Below are 14,184 nucleotides of genomic sequence, written 5' to 3' on the forward strand. Positions count from 1 at the left end.
AGGCTATAAAGTCTATAAAGTAACTAAAGTTGTCAAATATTTGTAGCGGAGTAAAAGTACAATATTTGCCTCTGAGATGTAGTGGAGTAGAAGTAAAAAGCACAAAAAATTGGAAATACTCCAGTAAAGTAAAAGTACAGCAAAATTGTACTTAAGTACAGTACTTGAGTAAATGTACAGTACTTTGTTACTTTACACCACTGGGATTTAACTAAATAATCTCCACCTCACTGGAGAGAGCACATTTTTTGTGAGATCCAGTAACAACTCCTCAATATGAAAACATGGCCAACATAGGGATGGCATGTTGAGTGAAAGTGCATGGTTAACCCATTAAGACCTAAGGCTGATTCTACAAAATGCCTTCTAAACCAGTAGTTCTCAAACTTTTTCGTGCCAAGGACCCCCATCTGAAAACGTTTTGTGCCAGGGACCCCCCCAGAAGAGAAGATTTGTGTAAAAAAATAAATAGCAGATGTACAAGCTCAGTGCAGCACAAAGTGACGCTCCGTGAACTTGTAGATCTGCTATTTTTGAGAACAACTGTTCTAAATCCTAAGAGTTTTTGGAAAAACTTAATGTTGCTATTATAAAAACTAAAATCTAAAATGACAGATGCTTTCTGCCATGGTATCTTTTGTCCACGCTCTGTGTGTCAGTGATGTGTCCAGCCTCCCTCCTATCATCTGCTTCTCATTTTCTGTGTTCACACACTGGAATGTGACCCGTGTGCTTTTAAAGACACGTCTTTAGCCTATTAAATACATACACGGTTTTCACTATAGGCCAAAGTGTTAAGATGCACAGAGCTGTGTCTCTTGGGGTATTGATGTTATCATTGTTAATTAATGATAATAATGTTAATGAATGAATACTGTAGCACATCATTTAACTCTGATAATGTACAGACAAATATATATATATATTTTTTTTACAATTTAGGCATTTAGACGCCCTTTATCCAGAGCGATTTACAATAAGTAAGGTAAACATACATTAAATGAAGAGACAATGAAGTGCAACCTCAGTATATGATCACAGGTAAACCGAGAACTTAGCATCAGTCTAAACCAAAAATATATATATATCTGTACATTGAAACTATTTGTTGAATTTGTTTTCTTCTTTTATTGTCATTGTCATTTTTCTTTATTAATTTTTTGTCATGCATTTCCTTGACTGTGCAAGATAATTTATTTCAGCACGGTTTAGAACCCTCCTAAATCCAAAGCATTTTTTGGGTAAATGACCTGTAAATTGAGCTTAAACCTTGGCTTTTACTGAAAATGACTTTCATTTGCCCTCATATTGATTTTTTTTTTAAAGGAAAGGAAAAATCAGACACATTTATCAGATTTAGTCTAATGTTTTATTATTAAAGACAGAGCATGGTTTATTTTGTCATCTTTATGGCGTGGTCATCAAATCAGTTTGTTCAGCAGTAGTCTTGACTCCTGGTCTCTCCACTGCAGGAGGCGCCAGTGAGGCCCCCTGTATTACAGGAGCGTGTGCGGCTGCGTTGGCCTCCACTGCATCCAGCCCAGCTGGACCAACATGCCCAGTTTCCTTCTTGAGCCACTACTGTCCCCGTTCGATCTGCAAAAGTGAATATATCCATGAACAATGATACAGTATGAATATGCTTAATCAATCCATGAACGATGATACAGTATGAATATGCCTAAGTTATATTTCCCTGCATGCCGTGAATAGCCGATCTACAAGCTCTACAAGGTGTAAAGCAGTGGCTCTCAAAGTGGCCCCCAGGGGTCCTTGGTGGGGTTCAAGGGGGTCCCCAGCTAAATTATTGGTGGTTACAAACCAAATGGGCCATTACACAGGTCTGTAAACTCTCAAGAGTTACGAGGGCCCCATAACATCATGTTTTAATCACTTAAGCTTTCATCTATGCTTTCAAAATCTGCCTACATTTTTCAAGAATAGCTGCTCTACAAGCTCACAATGCATCGTGATGCTTTGTGAGCTTGCAGATCTGCTTTTGAAGAATGTTTTTGAAAGAAAATATATATCAATTTGATATTATCATCACAATTTCAATATTGAGGTATTTGGCCAAAAATATCATGATACTTGACTTTGACCATATCACCGAACCCGAATATTTCCATATTTGGGCATAATAAACCAAGGACAGACACACACACACACACACACACTCACAAACAGACAGAGACTCCCGGAATGTATTGATACCTATTATGGCTGCTTTGGCAGATCTGTCTGTCGCGCGGCCCTGGCAGGCCAGGCCTTCGTACAGGGGACGACACAGACACACGCACTCGCCATCGATGAGCGCCACGGTGCCTCCGTTTTTGCAGGGTTTACACTTGCACACGTTGTATTCGGCTATGTAGTCTTCGATGCCCCGCTTGACGTTGGAGATCTTTGTGTTGGCGTGATCCATGTCCAGCGGAATTATGGAGTGGATAGGCTCTGGCTGTCAGAGGTAATAACACATTCAGACACCAGGGACACTTTTATTCCATTCTGATTAGGGCTGGGCATTTAACCGAATATACATCGAAACTAAGTACATTTACTCAAGAACTGTACTTAAGTACAATTTTGAGGTACTTTTTCTTTACTGGAGTATTTCCAAATGTCTATACTTTTACTTCTACTCCACTACATCTCAGAGGCAAATATTGTACTTTTAGATACTTTGCAGATATAAATGATGACATTATAAAACAAACATTAACCACTTTAGCCCTATTTTATACACCACTACTGGTTGAGAGGCATTGCATGAAACTCAAATGGAAATGACTCCCCGAATGAAATAAAATTGGTTGATAAACTCACATCACTGTGAAGGAGCGCCGGAAGCACGGCGATTGATCCGGCCCATGTCTGGAAAGTGCTAGCGTCCAAGATTCCTTCTTTGTTTAACATGGCCTTCATTGCAGCGGTGGCTTCGGCGGTTCCGCCCCTCACTGACGTCAACACCTTTTCCACCAACGCCGTACCTCCTTTTTCAGCTGTTCAACAAGAAAAGGTCAATTTATGTGTCAAGGGATTTACACCAGTGGTTCTCAAATTTTTTCGTGTCAAGGACCCCCAAATTGACATGTATTTGGCCGTGGACCCCCCCATCTGAAAATGTGTTGTGCCAAGGACTCCCAGAAGAGAAGATTTGTGTTTGAATATGACAAATCGGACGGATCCGTCTTGATCACTTGACTATAGAGATAATGTGTACCGATTTGGGTGATGTTTGGACAAAATTTGTGGGAGTAATATATATATTATTTTTTTTGCAAAAAAATACTAGAGTTACTGTGTACCGATTAGTGTGATTTTTGAACAAAATCTATAGGAGAACTGTCAAAAAATGTATTTAGCAAAGATCTGCCTCCTGGTGGTGCTATAACAGGCCCATGTGACGGACGGACGGACAGGGTGCAAAACAAAATCTTGGAGACAATAATAATTATACTAATAAGAATATAAACTAAGGCAGAAAATCTGACCTGAAGGTTTTGGGTTAACGGTTGTGCATTTATCAAGAGGGTTTACATTGCCGTCCAAGTCCACGCGATCTAAATTCACTTTTCCAGTGACGCCAACTTTGAGGCAGTCGCGCACTTTCTCCTCGTTCATTTCTGCAATAAAGCAACAATAATAACAATATTAATAATACATCCATAATAATATGTTCTTGCAAAAATACAACAGATACCATCTTGCTTTAGCATTAGAGAAACGGTAAGTTATTTACCCGGAATTTTGAAAACTACACCATCTAACTACACCAGGACAATCCTCAGTGTTCATTTATTAATTTGTAACTCTGAGAGTGTATACAAATGGAACCAAATGGAACCGTAAGGGTCCATTTGATACACTCTCCGAGTTAAATGAACGCTGACAATTTTACTGTGTAAAGCCTCGTCTCAAACTAAAATCCCTCCAAACAAGAGAGTACACACGTACTTTTAGTATTGATGGTGTCCTTGTTCAGAACGTAGACCAGGTCATACTCCCCGCCAGACTTTCCATTCTTGGTGTAGTGCGTTCCCCACTCCTCGATGAAGAGAAAGTACCGGCCCTTCTCGTATTCCAGCGGCAGATCCCTCACGGAGTCCACAAAGTCGTTGGTGACTTGGAGATTAAGGGAGCGTAGCCGGTAGGTGCTCAGCTGCACCTTGCCTCTCACCCTCATGAAGGACTTGTTCTGAACGAATGATTTCATGGATAAAACAAGTGCAAAAATAAGTGACTTTAAGTCTTTAACCACTTGCACCACCTAGCACGATGCCGATATACCAGCTCGCAACGCGAACCGTTGTAAGCTTGTAGATCGGCTCTGGCGTAGAGGGAAACACTACTAGGTATTTTCTTAACCACTTAAGCCCTATATACACACTTCTCCATAATATGGCAAATACCGAAAATAGCAGGTGACACCGCAGTCTAACAATCATTGTTTTTTAAAGGCGTTTCTTTACGAAAAAAGATTGTGCCCTTCAAATTCAGGAGTTTCACTATTTATTTAGCAGGCAAAAACGGCAGTGGCTTTGTGAAAAAAGGCCTTTTCTGCTAAATGCGGGGGTGTAACCTTTGTGATGATTGGTTCGCTCTTGCTTCCCAAGTTCGCCTGCTCTGGAGGTGTGGGCAGAGAGTTCCCATGCTCTGGAGTAGTGGTGTTAATTTTAATTTACAGTCTTTTGAATAAAATTTCATTTAAATGTTGTCATATTTTAGTCATCCGAAAAGTTTTTGTCTAGTTTTAGTCGACTAAATATCATAAGATTTTAGTCGACTAAATGTACAGTTGATTTTGTCGACAAAAATATTTTGGCAGGCCTTGATGGTGTCGTAATGGATTTCACACTTGGTTGGTTGCATGCTGAAAATAGCCGATGCGACGTGTTGTGACTTGTGATCTGCTATTTTCAGAGCGCAACACCCGAGCGCAACCAAACATAAAATGACTGGTCTTTTATAGTTCTACTGGATCTCTTTTCCACTATTCCCTCCCTAACATTTTAGTCTAGCTTTTATTTGTTGACGAAATTGTCAATATATTGAGTCTTAGTCATCATAGCTTAGTTTTTATTTAGTTTTCGACAGTGTAAAACGGTAGTCGATGAACAATTGTCATCATAGTTTTAGTCAACAAAATTAACACTGTGGAGGAGGTGCGGCACACACACACACACACACACACACAGAGAGAGAGAGAGAGAAGGGCAGGAGGACGCTAGCTGCAAACTTATAAAGGACTGTTTTATGAACGAGAGGGCGCTTTGGAAATCAGCTCCATAGCACTAGCACGCAGATCAACACGTGCAACAGACAACAACGGCACTCGCTATATGTTGGTGTTTGTTTTGGTAGACGGGGATGAGAGTGAAAACACCAAAATACAGCGAGAGGGAAGTGTGTTTCTGCAGGTAAACACCACCACACTACTCCGGTGGCTGATAACTGCTGGTATAGACGGAAATGATGAACAAAATATTTATTGTTTTGTTCTGTAAACACAGGGCAAAGTTACTTACTATGCCTTTAATCAACAAAGACTTTGGTCAATTGAGACCAAACCAACCGAATAATCGAATATTCAACTATGACGGGAGAGACTTAATAAAATCTCAATTCTTGTAGCCGATTGCTGTGCAAATGATTTGCTAAGGGTTGACACCTACCTTTATTGTAGTATACTCGGTGAGATTCTTAATCATTGTCGACTTCTCATTTTCAACGTTGACCCCAGCTTCAGCAGAGACACGACCCGCGGCACCACGCAAGGCTTCACCGACACGAGACCCATTACGACCCGCGGCACCACCACCAGACCCAGCACCACCCGCGGCACCACCAGACCCAGCACCACCACCCGCGGCAGCATCTTGGGATTTTTCTGAAGCGCTCAATTTGAGGCTGACTCCGCCACCGACTTTGTTAGAAACCTCGTTGACTATTTCACTCATAATTGTGCTCGTGTCTTCATAGATCTCTCTAGACGCCGATTCCTCAATAAGGGTCTGAAAAAAAAACAGAGAGTGTGTAGAGCCACATGATAAGAACCAACGTTTTAATAAAACAATAAACTGCAGATCAGTGGTTCTCAAAGTGAGGTTCTTGACTTCATGGGGTTCTCAGGGGGTCCCCCAGCTAAATGATCAGTGATGGAAAGTAACTAAGTACATTTACTTAAGTACTGTACTTAAGTACAATTTTGAGGTATTTGTACTTTACTTGAGTATTTACAATACTTTTACTCCACTACATCTCAGAGGCAAATATTGTACTTTTACTCCACTACATTTATTTGAAAACTTTAGTTACTTTTCAGATATAAAGTATGATGTAATGAAACGTACATTACCCACTTTAACCCCATTTTATACCTAAGCTATTTGAAAATAGCCGATCTACAAGCTCACATCGCGACTAATATTTAGTACTTTTACTTTTGGTACTTTAAGTACATTTTGATGCCAATACTTTTGTACTTTTACACAAGTAAATTTTGAATTCTGGACTTTTACTTGAGTATTTTTATATTGCAGTATTGGTACTTTTACTTAAGTAAAGAATTTGAGTACTTTTTCCACCACTGTAAATGATTGATAGTTACAGATTCAAGTGACCAAATGGACCCTTACAGGTCTGTAACTCTGAGAGTGTACACATATATCTATTAGTACATTTTACTCATTTTACATCTCAAATGGAGTTCCATGTCCCAATGCATATTAAACAGGGTGCCCTTGAAATTAGTTAGTGAGAGAGGAAAGAGCTGTGACTAACCTCATAGTGGAGCACACCAACATTCCAGGGGCGCCTGTCATACACTTGGGTGGTGGGATTCCGTACCCTATCACACCTCCCATTAAAGAAGTCATTGTTGAAGGCGTTCATTCGAGGACTCGAGCCCAATATGTTGATGCTGGTGTATGGAGAAAAAATACTTTAGACTACTAGAGTTCAGGCCGCTAAGCCACTGTTTACCAAACAGCGTTACGTGTAGGGACCCATGTGTTTTGAATTATTATTATTTCAAAAGATTTAAAAAAAATATAAACATTTTTCAGAAGTTAAAAACAAATTCAAATTTTTTTCAAAAGAATATAAATGTAATCCCTTAATTAGAGGGCAAAATATACTTCAAAGGTTTAATGACATTCACTTTTACACCACATTCAAAGTCTTTGTCCTGGTCCTTCAAAAGTGTACAAAAAGTTTTAAGTGAAAATTCCATTCCAGTGATCCATGGCAGGTGTTTTTCTCTCACATTTCTAAAGCCTTTTCAACTGCAATGAAAAAAGAAATCTTTGCCTGCGGGTGTCGCTGGTGAGGGATTTTGCCTGTCAATCATCGCCTCTGCTCCGCCCCCCCCCCAAAGGAAAGGATAGGGGAGGGGAGGGGCGAGGAGGAGAGTGGGCGGGATTAATCGACTGTGACCTCACTGTCGAAGGGCCAAGCTCAGATTACTTTTCAGCCTAATTATTCAGAAAACCCCAGACCACAGAAAATCCACTGAATGTTCTAAGTTCAGTTTTTTTGGGTGTAATTGAGGTCATAAAACCCCAAATAAAACATTGAAAATAAAAAAAGTGAAAATGAATGTCATAGAACCTTTAAGTAGTAGTGAAAATAGCAGATCTACAAGCTCATATTGTAGATCGGCTATTTTCACGGCTATTTCTCTTTTGAGTCTCGAGCCAAAAAGTTTGGGAACCACTGCGCTAAGCGGCCCTCACACCTACGTCGCACCGCCGATCCGATCGATATGCCCATACATGGGCGTATATGACAACAGAATAAAACGCAACTAGAAAAAGTGCTCCTCGGAGCACAGGTCTCCGCCAGGTCAGGTACGTTATTGTGGCCTCCTGGTGGCGCTATAATAGGCCAATGTGAAAAGGGTGCCATTTATTCTTAGGTCGTTCACGGCAATCGGACACTGCATTCATGATTTGAAGCATTTTGTTCCAAAAATGTGTTTTGCTAAATTAGACCTGCTGATGGCGCTATAACAGGCCAATGTGAAAAAGGGTGGCATTTCTTCCTTGGCCTAGTGGGAATGTGTTTGTGAAATTTCACGGAAATCGCAAGCTGCGTTCATGATTTCAGGCATTATGTTCAAAACGGAGCAATCCTGCAAATTTTGGAAGCGAACCTTAGCCAATGAGGATGGAATATGGGAAATCGGACAGATCCGTGTTGATCACATGACTATAGAGATACTTTGTACCGATTTGCATAACGTTTGGATAAAATCTGTAGGAGTAATGTCAAAAAAATTGTTTTGCACAAATCGGCCTCCTGGTGGCGCTATAACAGGCCCATGTGAAAAATTTGGGGCAGAGGTTCTGCTGTGGCATCGAGGGAGTGTGTGTGCAGTTTCACAGCGACCGGGGCAACGGTGGCGGAGATTAGCTGGTCGCAGACAGAAGGACGGACACACACACACGGACGGACGGACGTACGGTAAAACATACTCTCTCGCCATGCCTTTCGGCCTGGCGGAGACAATAAAGCTCGAGTGCTTATTTCCATTGTGGTCCTTTGCGTCGAGATGTGACGCGTTGTGAGCTTGCTGCTATTTTCACACACACTATAAGAATGTATTAGAATTGTCAATTTGTTGACATATATCTATATCTATAGATATAGATATAGATATAGATATCAGAGAATGCGCACTTCTCGATTACTAGATTCATCGAAAAACGGATAGAAAACAATGGACAGTTGCAGGCCCTAAAATATAAATATATATATTCTTACCCATATCCTGCTGTCCTGCTTTCCTCGTTGTTCTCAGGGACTGATTGACCACAAGGCGAATGTATAACTTCACAATCCGCCTCATCTTCAAAGTCATCACAGTCAGGGTCACCGTTGCACTTCAGAGTGTTCCTAACACACCCACCTGGACGGAGACAGGGGAGAGGAGAGGGGGTGGGAGGGTGGTTTAATATTTAACAGTGGAAAGGGTTCCAGAGCATTGCAAATATGGCTGGTTTTGAATGCTAGACATTTACAATGTATTATAGGCCAATATGCTAGTCTCTACAGTACGTACCACAGTTGCTTTTTCAAAAGTAATGGAGAACTTTTCTGCATTTTAAGTCCTTTCCATAGTCTTATAAACAAATAAAAATAGCTGATTGCTGTCTAGATATGGACTAGTATGTAAATATCTGAAGTTGTTCCTTATCTGTTGCACTGCCTTTTTAACCAAATGAACCCTCGCATCCTGGGCATGTCATAATAATGGAACATTTGGGGAAAACAGGTGTACATTTGGCAAAAATAGGTGAACATTCGGCGATTCCAAAAATCGCCAATCTACAAGCTTGCGGCGCAGCACAGCACGTTGTTAGCTTGTAGACCGGCTGTGGTCGCCAAACAGATTTGGTGCAGAGGGAGAAAATGAGGGGACCAAGGATAGACCCCTAAGGGACCCCAGTCAAAAAAAAGTATATGGTTTAAGTGATAGCTATATGGTCCATAGCCTATCATTGTTGTCGGGAGGAAACCTCCCATTTTAAAATAGTGAAAATAGCTGATCTATATGCGGCACAGCTATCTTGATCACATGACTATAGAGATAATGTGTACCAATGTGCGGGATGTTTGGACAAAATCTGTAGGAGTAATATAAAAAAAAGTGTTTTGCAAAAATCGGCCTCCTGGTGGCGCTATAACAGGCCCATGTGAAAAATTTGGGGCAATTTTTTTTTTGCTATCGCTCGCGCACCATGTCCCGCCTCCTCCGTCTTGTGATTGGCTGGAAAATTGCATCTAGCCAATCACAAGACGGGGGAGGCGGGGCATGGAGCGCGGAATATGAATATGGATATCCCGTGGAAACACACGTTTCCAAGGAACCCTAATGCAGTTCAGAGTATCTTTGAAATCTCTCTGCAAAACTTTAGACGTTTTATTTGTCCGGGACAAGACAGTGGTACCAGCGAGTACCAGGGGGAGTGCATTGACTTTCAAGGGACCCTGGATACCGGCTTCCCAAATAAAAAAAAGGTATTCAGGGTTCCGAAAGGGGCTAGTATCAGAGCAACTCTAGAAACGACAGTAGTAGCCTACCTGACGGACACTGGAAGTCGGTGTGAGAACAGTTAGATGGTGTTGGCCGCAGGCACGCGGCGTCCGTGATGCACGCTCTGCCTTGACCTATCTCATTCTGTCCCTGGCAGGGCGCACCACCAAACTGACCAAACACCTCGATGCTGCGGGAACGCCTCTGTCAAAATGGTGACATCATAACAGTGGTGGAAAAAAGTACTCACATTTTACTTAACAGTATAAAAAAACACAATATAGAGATATTCTGTTACAAGTAAAAGTCCGGTATTCAAAATGTACTCGAGTAAAACTACTCAAGTAGTGATGCCAATTTTGTATTGGTATCACAATGTGCTTAAAGTACCAAAAGTACACATTATGCAGAATGTCCCATTTCACATGTTTTCAAATGTATACAAATATTTTAAAATAGCCGATCTACAAGCTCACAATGCGTCCCTAATTATCAGACAGAAAAAAATCAACTACAAATGGCTTTACTGTACTTACTTAACCCACTTAAACCCTATATACTTCATTGACTGGTGTCCAATAGCTGATCTACAAGTTCACAACATGTCACACAACGCCACGGGTTGTGAGCTTGTATACTATAGATCTAGCCTGGCATGGCCAAACTTATATCACTGCGTAGATATTAGTCTGGAATCTCTGTGTGTTTCCAAGGGGCAAATAAAAAAAATGCCTCTGGTGATAAACCCGCCCCATATTTGCATACTGGGCCCTGATTGGTCCCTCACTACTTCGAAGGGAGCGAAATCCAATGACAACTGAGTGGTGCCAGACCAAATCTGCCGAAGGCAATCTTTTTTTTTGCAATGGCAGATTCGTCTGGTTTCCAGGCTACTAGATCGGCTAGTGTGTGTGTGTGTGTGTGTGTATATGTTACAGTATGATTGGAGAACCAGTACGATTGAAGAAAGCGCGCTCGTTTTTACCACCCACCCAGCACTAGAGGGAGCCACAAGCCAGGCTTGTGCACAAACATATATGGCCACACACACACACACACACACAGTCACACACACACACACACACACACACACACACGCGCACACACACACGCGCACGCGCTCATGCTTTTTTTGGTTTATTGAAAGCAGGACTGTTTAGATACTTTTATTGTGTTCTGGCTTTTGTTTTACTTTCTCCCTGACACACACACACACACACACACACACACACACACACACACACACAGTGATCCATGAAAAGAACTATTCTGTCCCTATCGGTTTACAAATCAAACGGCGCTGAGTCGACTAGTGGAGCGTCGGCCGGTCACCGCGGGCACTCGCGCCTGGAGGCGCGAGGGCGCGCTTCCTCGGCCTCAAGCTCCACTAAGTCGGCGCGCCGTGCGTGTGAACGCGTGTTCAGCGTTCCCCTCATAGATATTATGGTTCCCCTAGCGTAGCTTCCTGGTTGCTATGTGGGGGGGGGAACAACAAAAGACAGGTCTCCGTCGGCGCATCAAAGCCCCGCCTCTCCGTGCTCTCCTTCTCCTCGGAGGAGGAGAAGGAGAGAAGGAGAGGACGGGACGGGTTATTACGCGAGGAGGAGGAGGAGGAGGAGGCTCCTCTTCCTCGCGAGCCTCGCGTAATAACCCCCCGCCTCGCAGCGCCGTCCTCCTCCTCCTCCTCCTCGCGAGCCTCGCTAATAAACCCTGTCTCGAAAAGCCCCGCCTCGCCCCGAAGGAGCCCCGTGCCTAAAAACGAGCGCTCTGTCTTCAATCGTACTGGTTCTCCAAACGTACTGTGACATATATATATATAAGACAAGTGGAGGGGGGGAGGAGGGGGCTTGGATAGACCCGCTGGGAACTCCGGTCAACCCCCCCCCACAATCTTAAAATATTTTGTACCAGGTACCCCCAGAAGCAAAAATTTGAATTAACATTTTCGCTTTGGCCCGTAGCGTTCCGGGCACCTAGGCTGCTAATGCCTGACAGCGTGTCGCGGGTTCGAATCCCGATGACCTTTGCTGCGTATCACTCCCCATCTCTCTCTCCCCATTTCCTGTCAGTCTTCTGTATACTTTCAAATAAAATATAAAAAAATTATATCATATTCAAAGATTTGCAAAACATTTCAAGATTTTTCAAAAATAGCTGATCTACAAGCTCATAGCGCAGCACGAAGTGACGCGCTATGAGCTTGTATATCTACTGTTTTTGAAAAGCCGAAGTATAAAATAATTGTTAAAGTGGTTACACAGATGCTTTCCCGGTTTTAATGGGTTATGTAGATTTATTCAATTTCATTTCAAGGATCAAACATAGTCCATCATCACCAAAGCTCCAGAAAACATACCTGTGTTGGGGCTTTTCCACAAGGATCACATGCAGTCCACTCTGACCATCGACTATACACGCAGTCGATCGGTAATGGACCACCACCAATGGGACTGGGAGCTGCCCTAAACACACAGATGGTGAGGGCATTCATTTTTAGGGTCATGTCTTGTCATTCTAAGATGTAAACAAAAGGCCCAATGTATTTTTAGTTAAAAAAGGGAAAGTTGAAAGTTTGCCCCAAATAGGGCCTTCCCTATAACCCTAAACCAGGTAACATACATTTTAAAATATAATTGTGATATTTGATATCAAACATAAATGTCCGATGGTCTACATTTCCGAAAAAGAAATGCATGGGGGGATTGAAAATGGAATTTTAAAAAAAAAACTATTTTACCTTCATTTTACCAGGAAGTCTCATTGAGATCAGAAATCTCTTTTACAAGAGAGACCCGGCCAAGATAGCAGTCACATAAAAACAACAATAATCACAACACACTAAAACACAACATAATGTATAAATGCATGTATATAAATCCACAATGAAAACATTGAGAAAGCTAATCAAATATTTGGCCCAAGAAAAACAATTCACCACATCCTTTATGATGCCCTTAAATGCACCAATGGAGATAAATGACACACATAGATATACATACATTCCTTGTCCAAGTAGGCCCACCATTAGACCCAGACCAAGGCAGCATAGCTGGAGAGCAGTGGGAGACGTCCTCATTATGAAGCTGAGGGATATAAAGAAGTAGAGTGCATTATGTCCACTTGTCTTATATACACACACACACACACACACACACACACACACACACACACACACACACACACACACACACACACACACACACACACACACACACACACACACACACACACACACACACACACACACACACACACACACACACACACACACACTACCACTGTGTCAAAGATTATCCCACTACTGAAAACCTTACTGTTGCTTTAAAATCAATACCGTGGATTTCAGATGTAGCAATATTGATACAGTCAAACTCCTGACCTAGCCTGGTAAAGCCTCCCTCCGGAAATCTCATTTCTATTTGATTCCAGGAATCAAATAGAAATGAGATTTCCGGAGGGAGGGTTTACCAGGCTAGACCTGAGCTGCTTGGCTACTGAAACAAACGACTCACTCAATAAATCATTTTGTTTTCTCCATTAATTTAAAATGTATATATTTTAACAGAACATTTTGAATTAAATTGAGTTGTTAAGTTGTTGAACATTACTTCAAGATGTTAATTCTGAAAGTGTAATAAAGACATTCATTCTGAAAGTAATAATCTGACTGCTAGAATTTATTTCATTCATGTGTTATGTTATGACTTGCACCATATTATATTATATATATAGATTCAGACAATATAGAACATCACCAAACCCAGTACTGGTTTTTTTTTTTATGTAAAAATGTTACTTCCTGTTGATTTTGCTATTTTTATTAAGAAGAAAACCCGGACTGGATTCGCGGATCCGGATCTTCAAATAGTAAAATCAGCAGGAAGTTAACATTTTTATTTAAAAGAAAAACAGTACTGGGTTTGGTGATGTTCTATATTGTCTGAATCAGCTTTGTTCGTGTTCGTTTACGTGCTAAAAGAGTGACTTTGAGAGCTGTTTTACCGTACAATGTAAGTCAATGAGGAGCAAATTTAGAATTATCAATTTCTAATCAATGGAGCAATTATTTTTGATTTCTTGTCCACCTTTGGAGTTACATCATGGCAAGGTAAATACACAACCCAAACCTCTACCAAAGTGGTCTT

At 41.5% G+C, this 14,184-nt stretch overlaps 1 protein-coding gene across 1 annotated transcript in view; it reads right to left on the reverse strand.

Annotated features, from left to right (window-relative positions):
* Window positions 1-1,435: 1,435 nt before the first annotated feature.
* Window positions 1,436-14,184, reverse strand: part of c9 (complement component 9) — a gene marked incomplete at both ends in the record, with an annotated part of 16,256 nt that continues 3,507 nt past the window's right edge. Inside the window, 11 exons of the mRNA XM_080420314.1 lie at window positions 1,436-1,596; window positions 2,215-2,458; window positions 2,827-3,002; window positions 3,495-3,626; window positions 3,958-4,198; window positions 5,676-6,014; window positions 6,784-6,922; window positions 8,767-8,911; window positions 10,087-10,243; window positions 12,396-12,501; window positions 13,039-13,122. Coding sequence (XP_080276440.1) covers window positions 1,436-1,596; window positions 2,215-2,458; window positions 2,827-3,002; window positions 3,495-3,626; window positions 3,958-4,198; window positions 5,676-6,014; window positions 6,784-6,922; window positions 8,767-8,911; window positions 10,087-10,243; window positions 12,396-12,501; window positions 13,039-13,122 — 1,924 coding nt within the window. The remainder of the gene's footprint in view (window positions 1,597-2,214; window positions 2,459-2,826; window positions 3,003-3,494; window positions 3,627-3,957; window positions 4,199-5,675; window positions 6,015-6,783; window positions 6,923-8,766; window positions 8,912-10,086; window positions 10,244-12,395; window positions 12,502-13,038; window positions 13,123-14,184) is intronic.

This window comes from Gymnoscopelus braueri, assembly GCF_963280865.1.
Source record: "Gymnoscopelus braueri genome assembly, chromosome: 22".
In the NCBI taxonomy this organism is placed as follows: Eukaryota; Metazoa; Chordata; class Actinopteri; order Myctophiformes; family Myctophidae; genus Gymnoscopelus; species Gymnoscopelus braueri.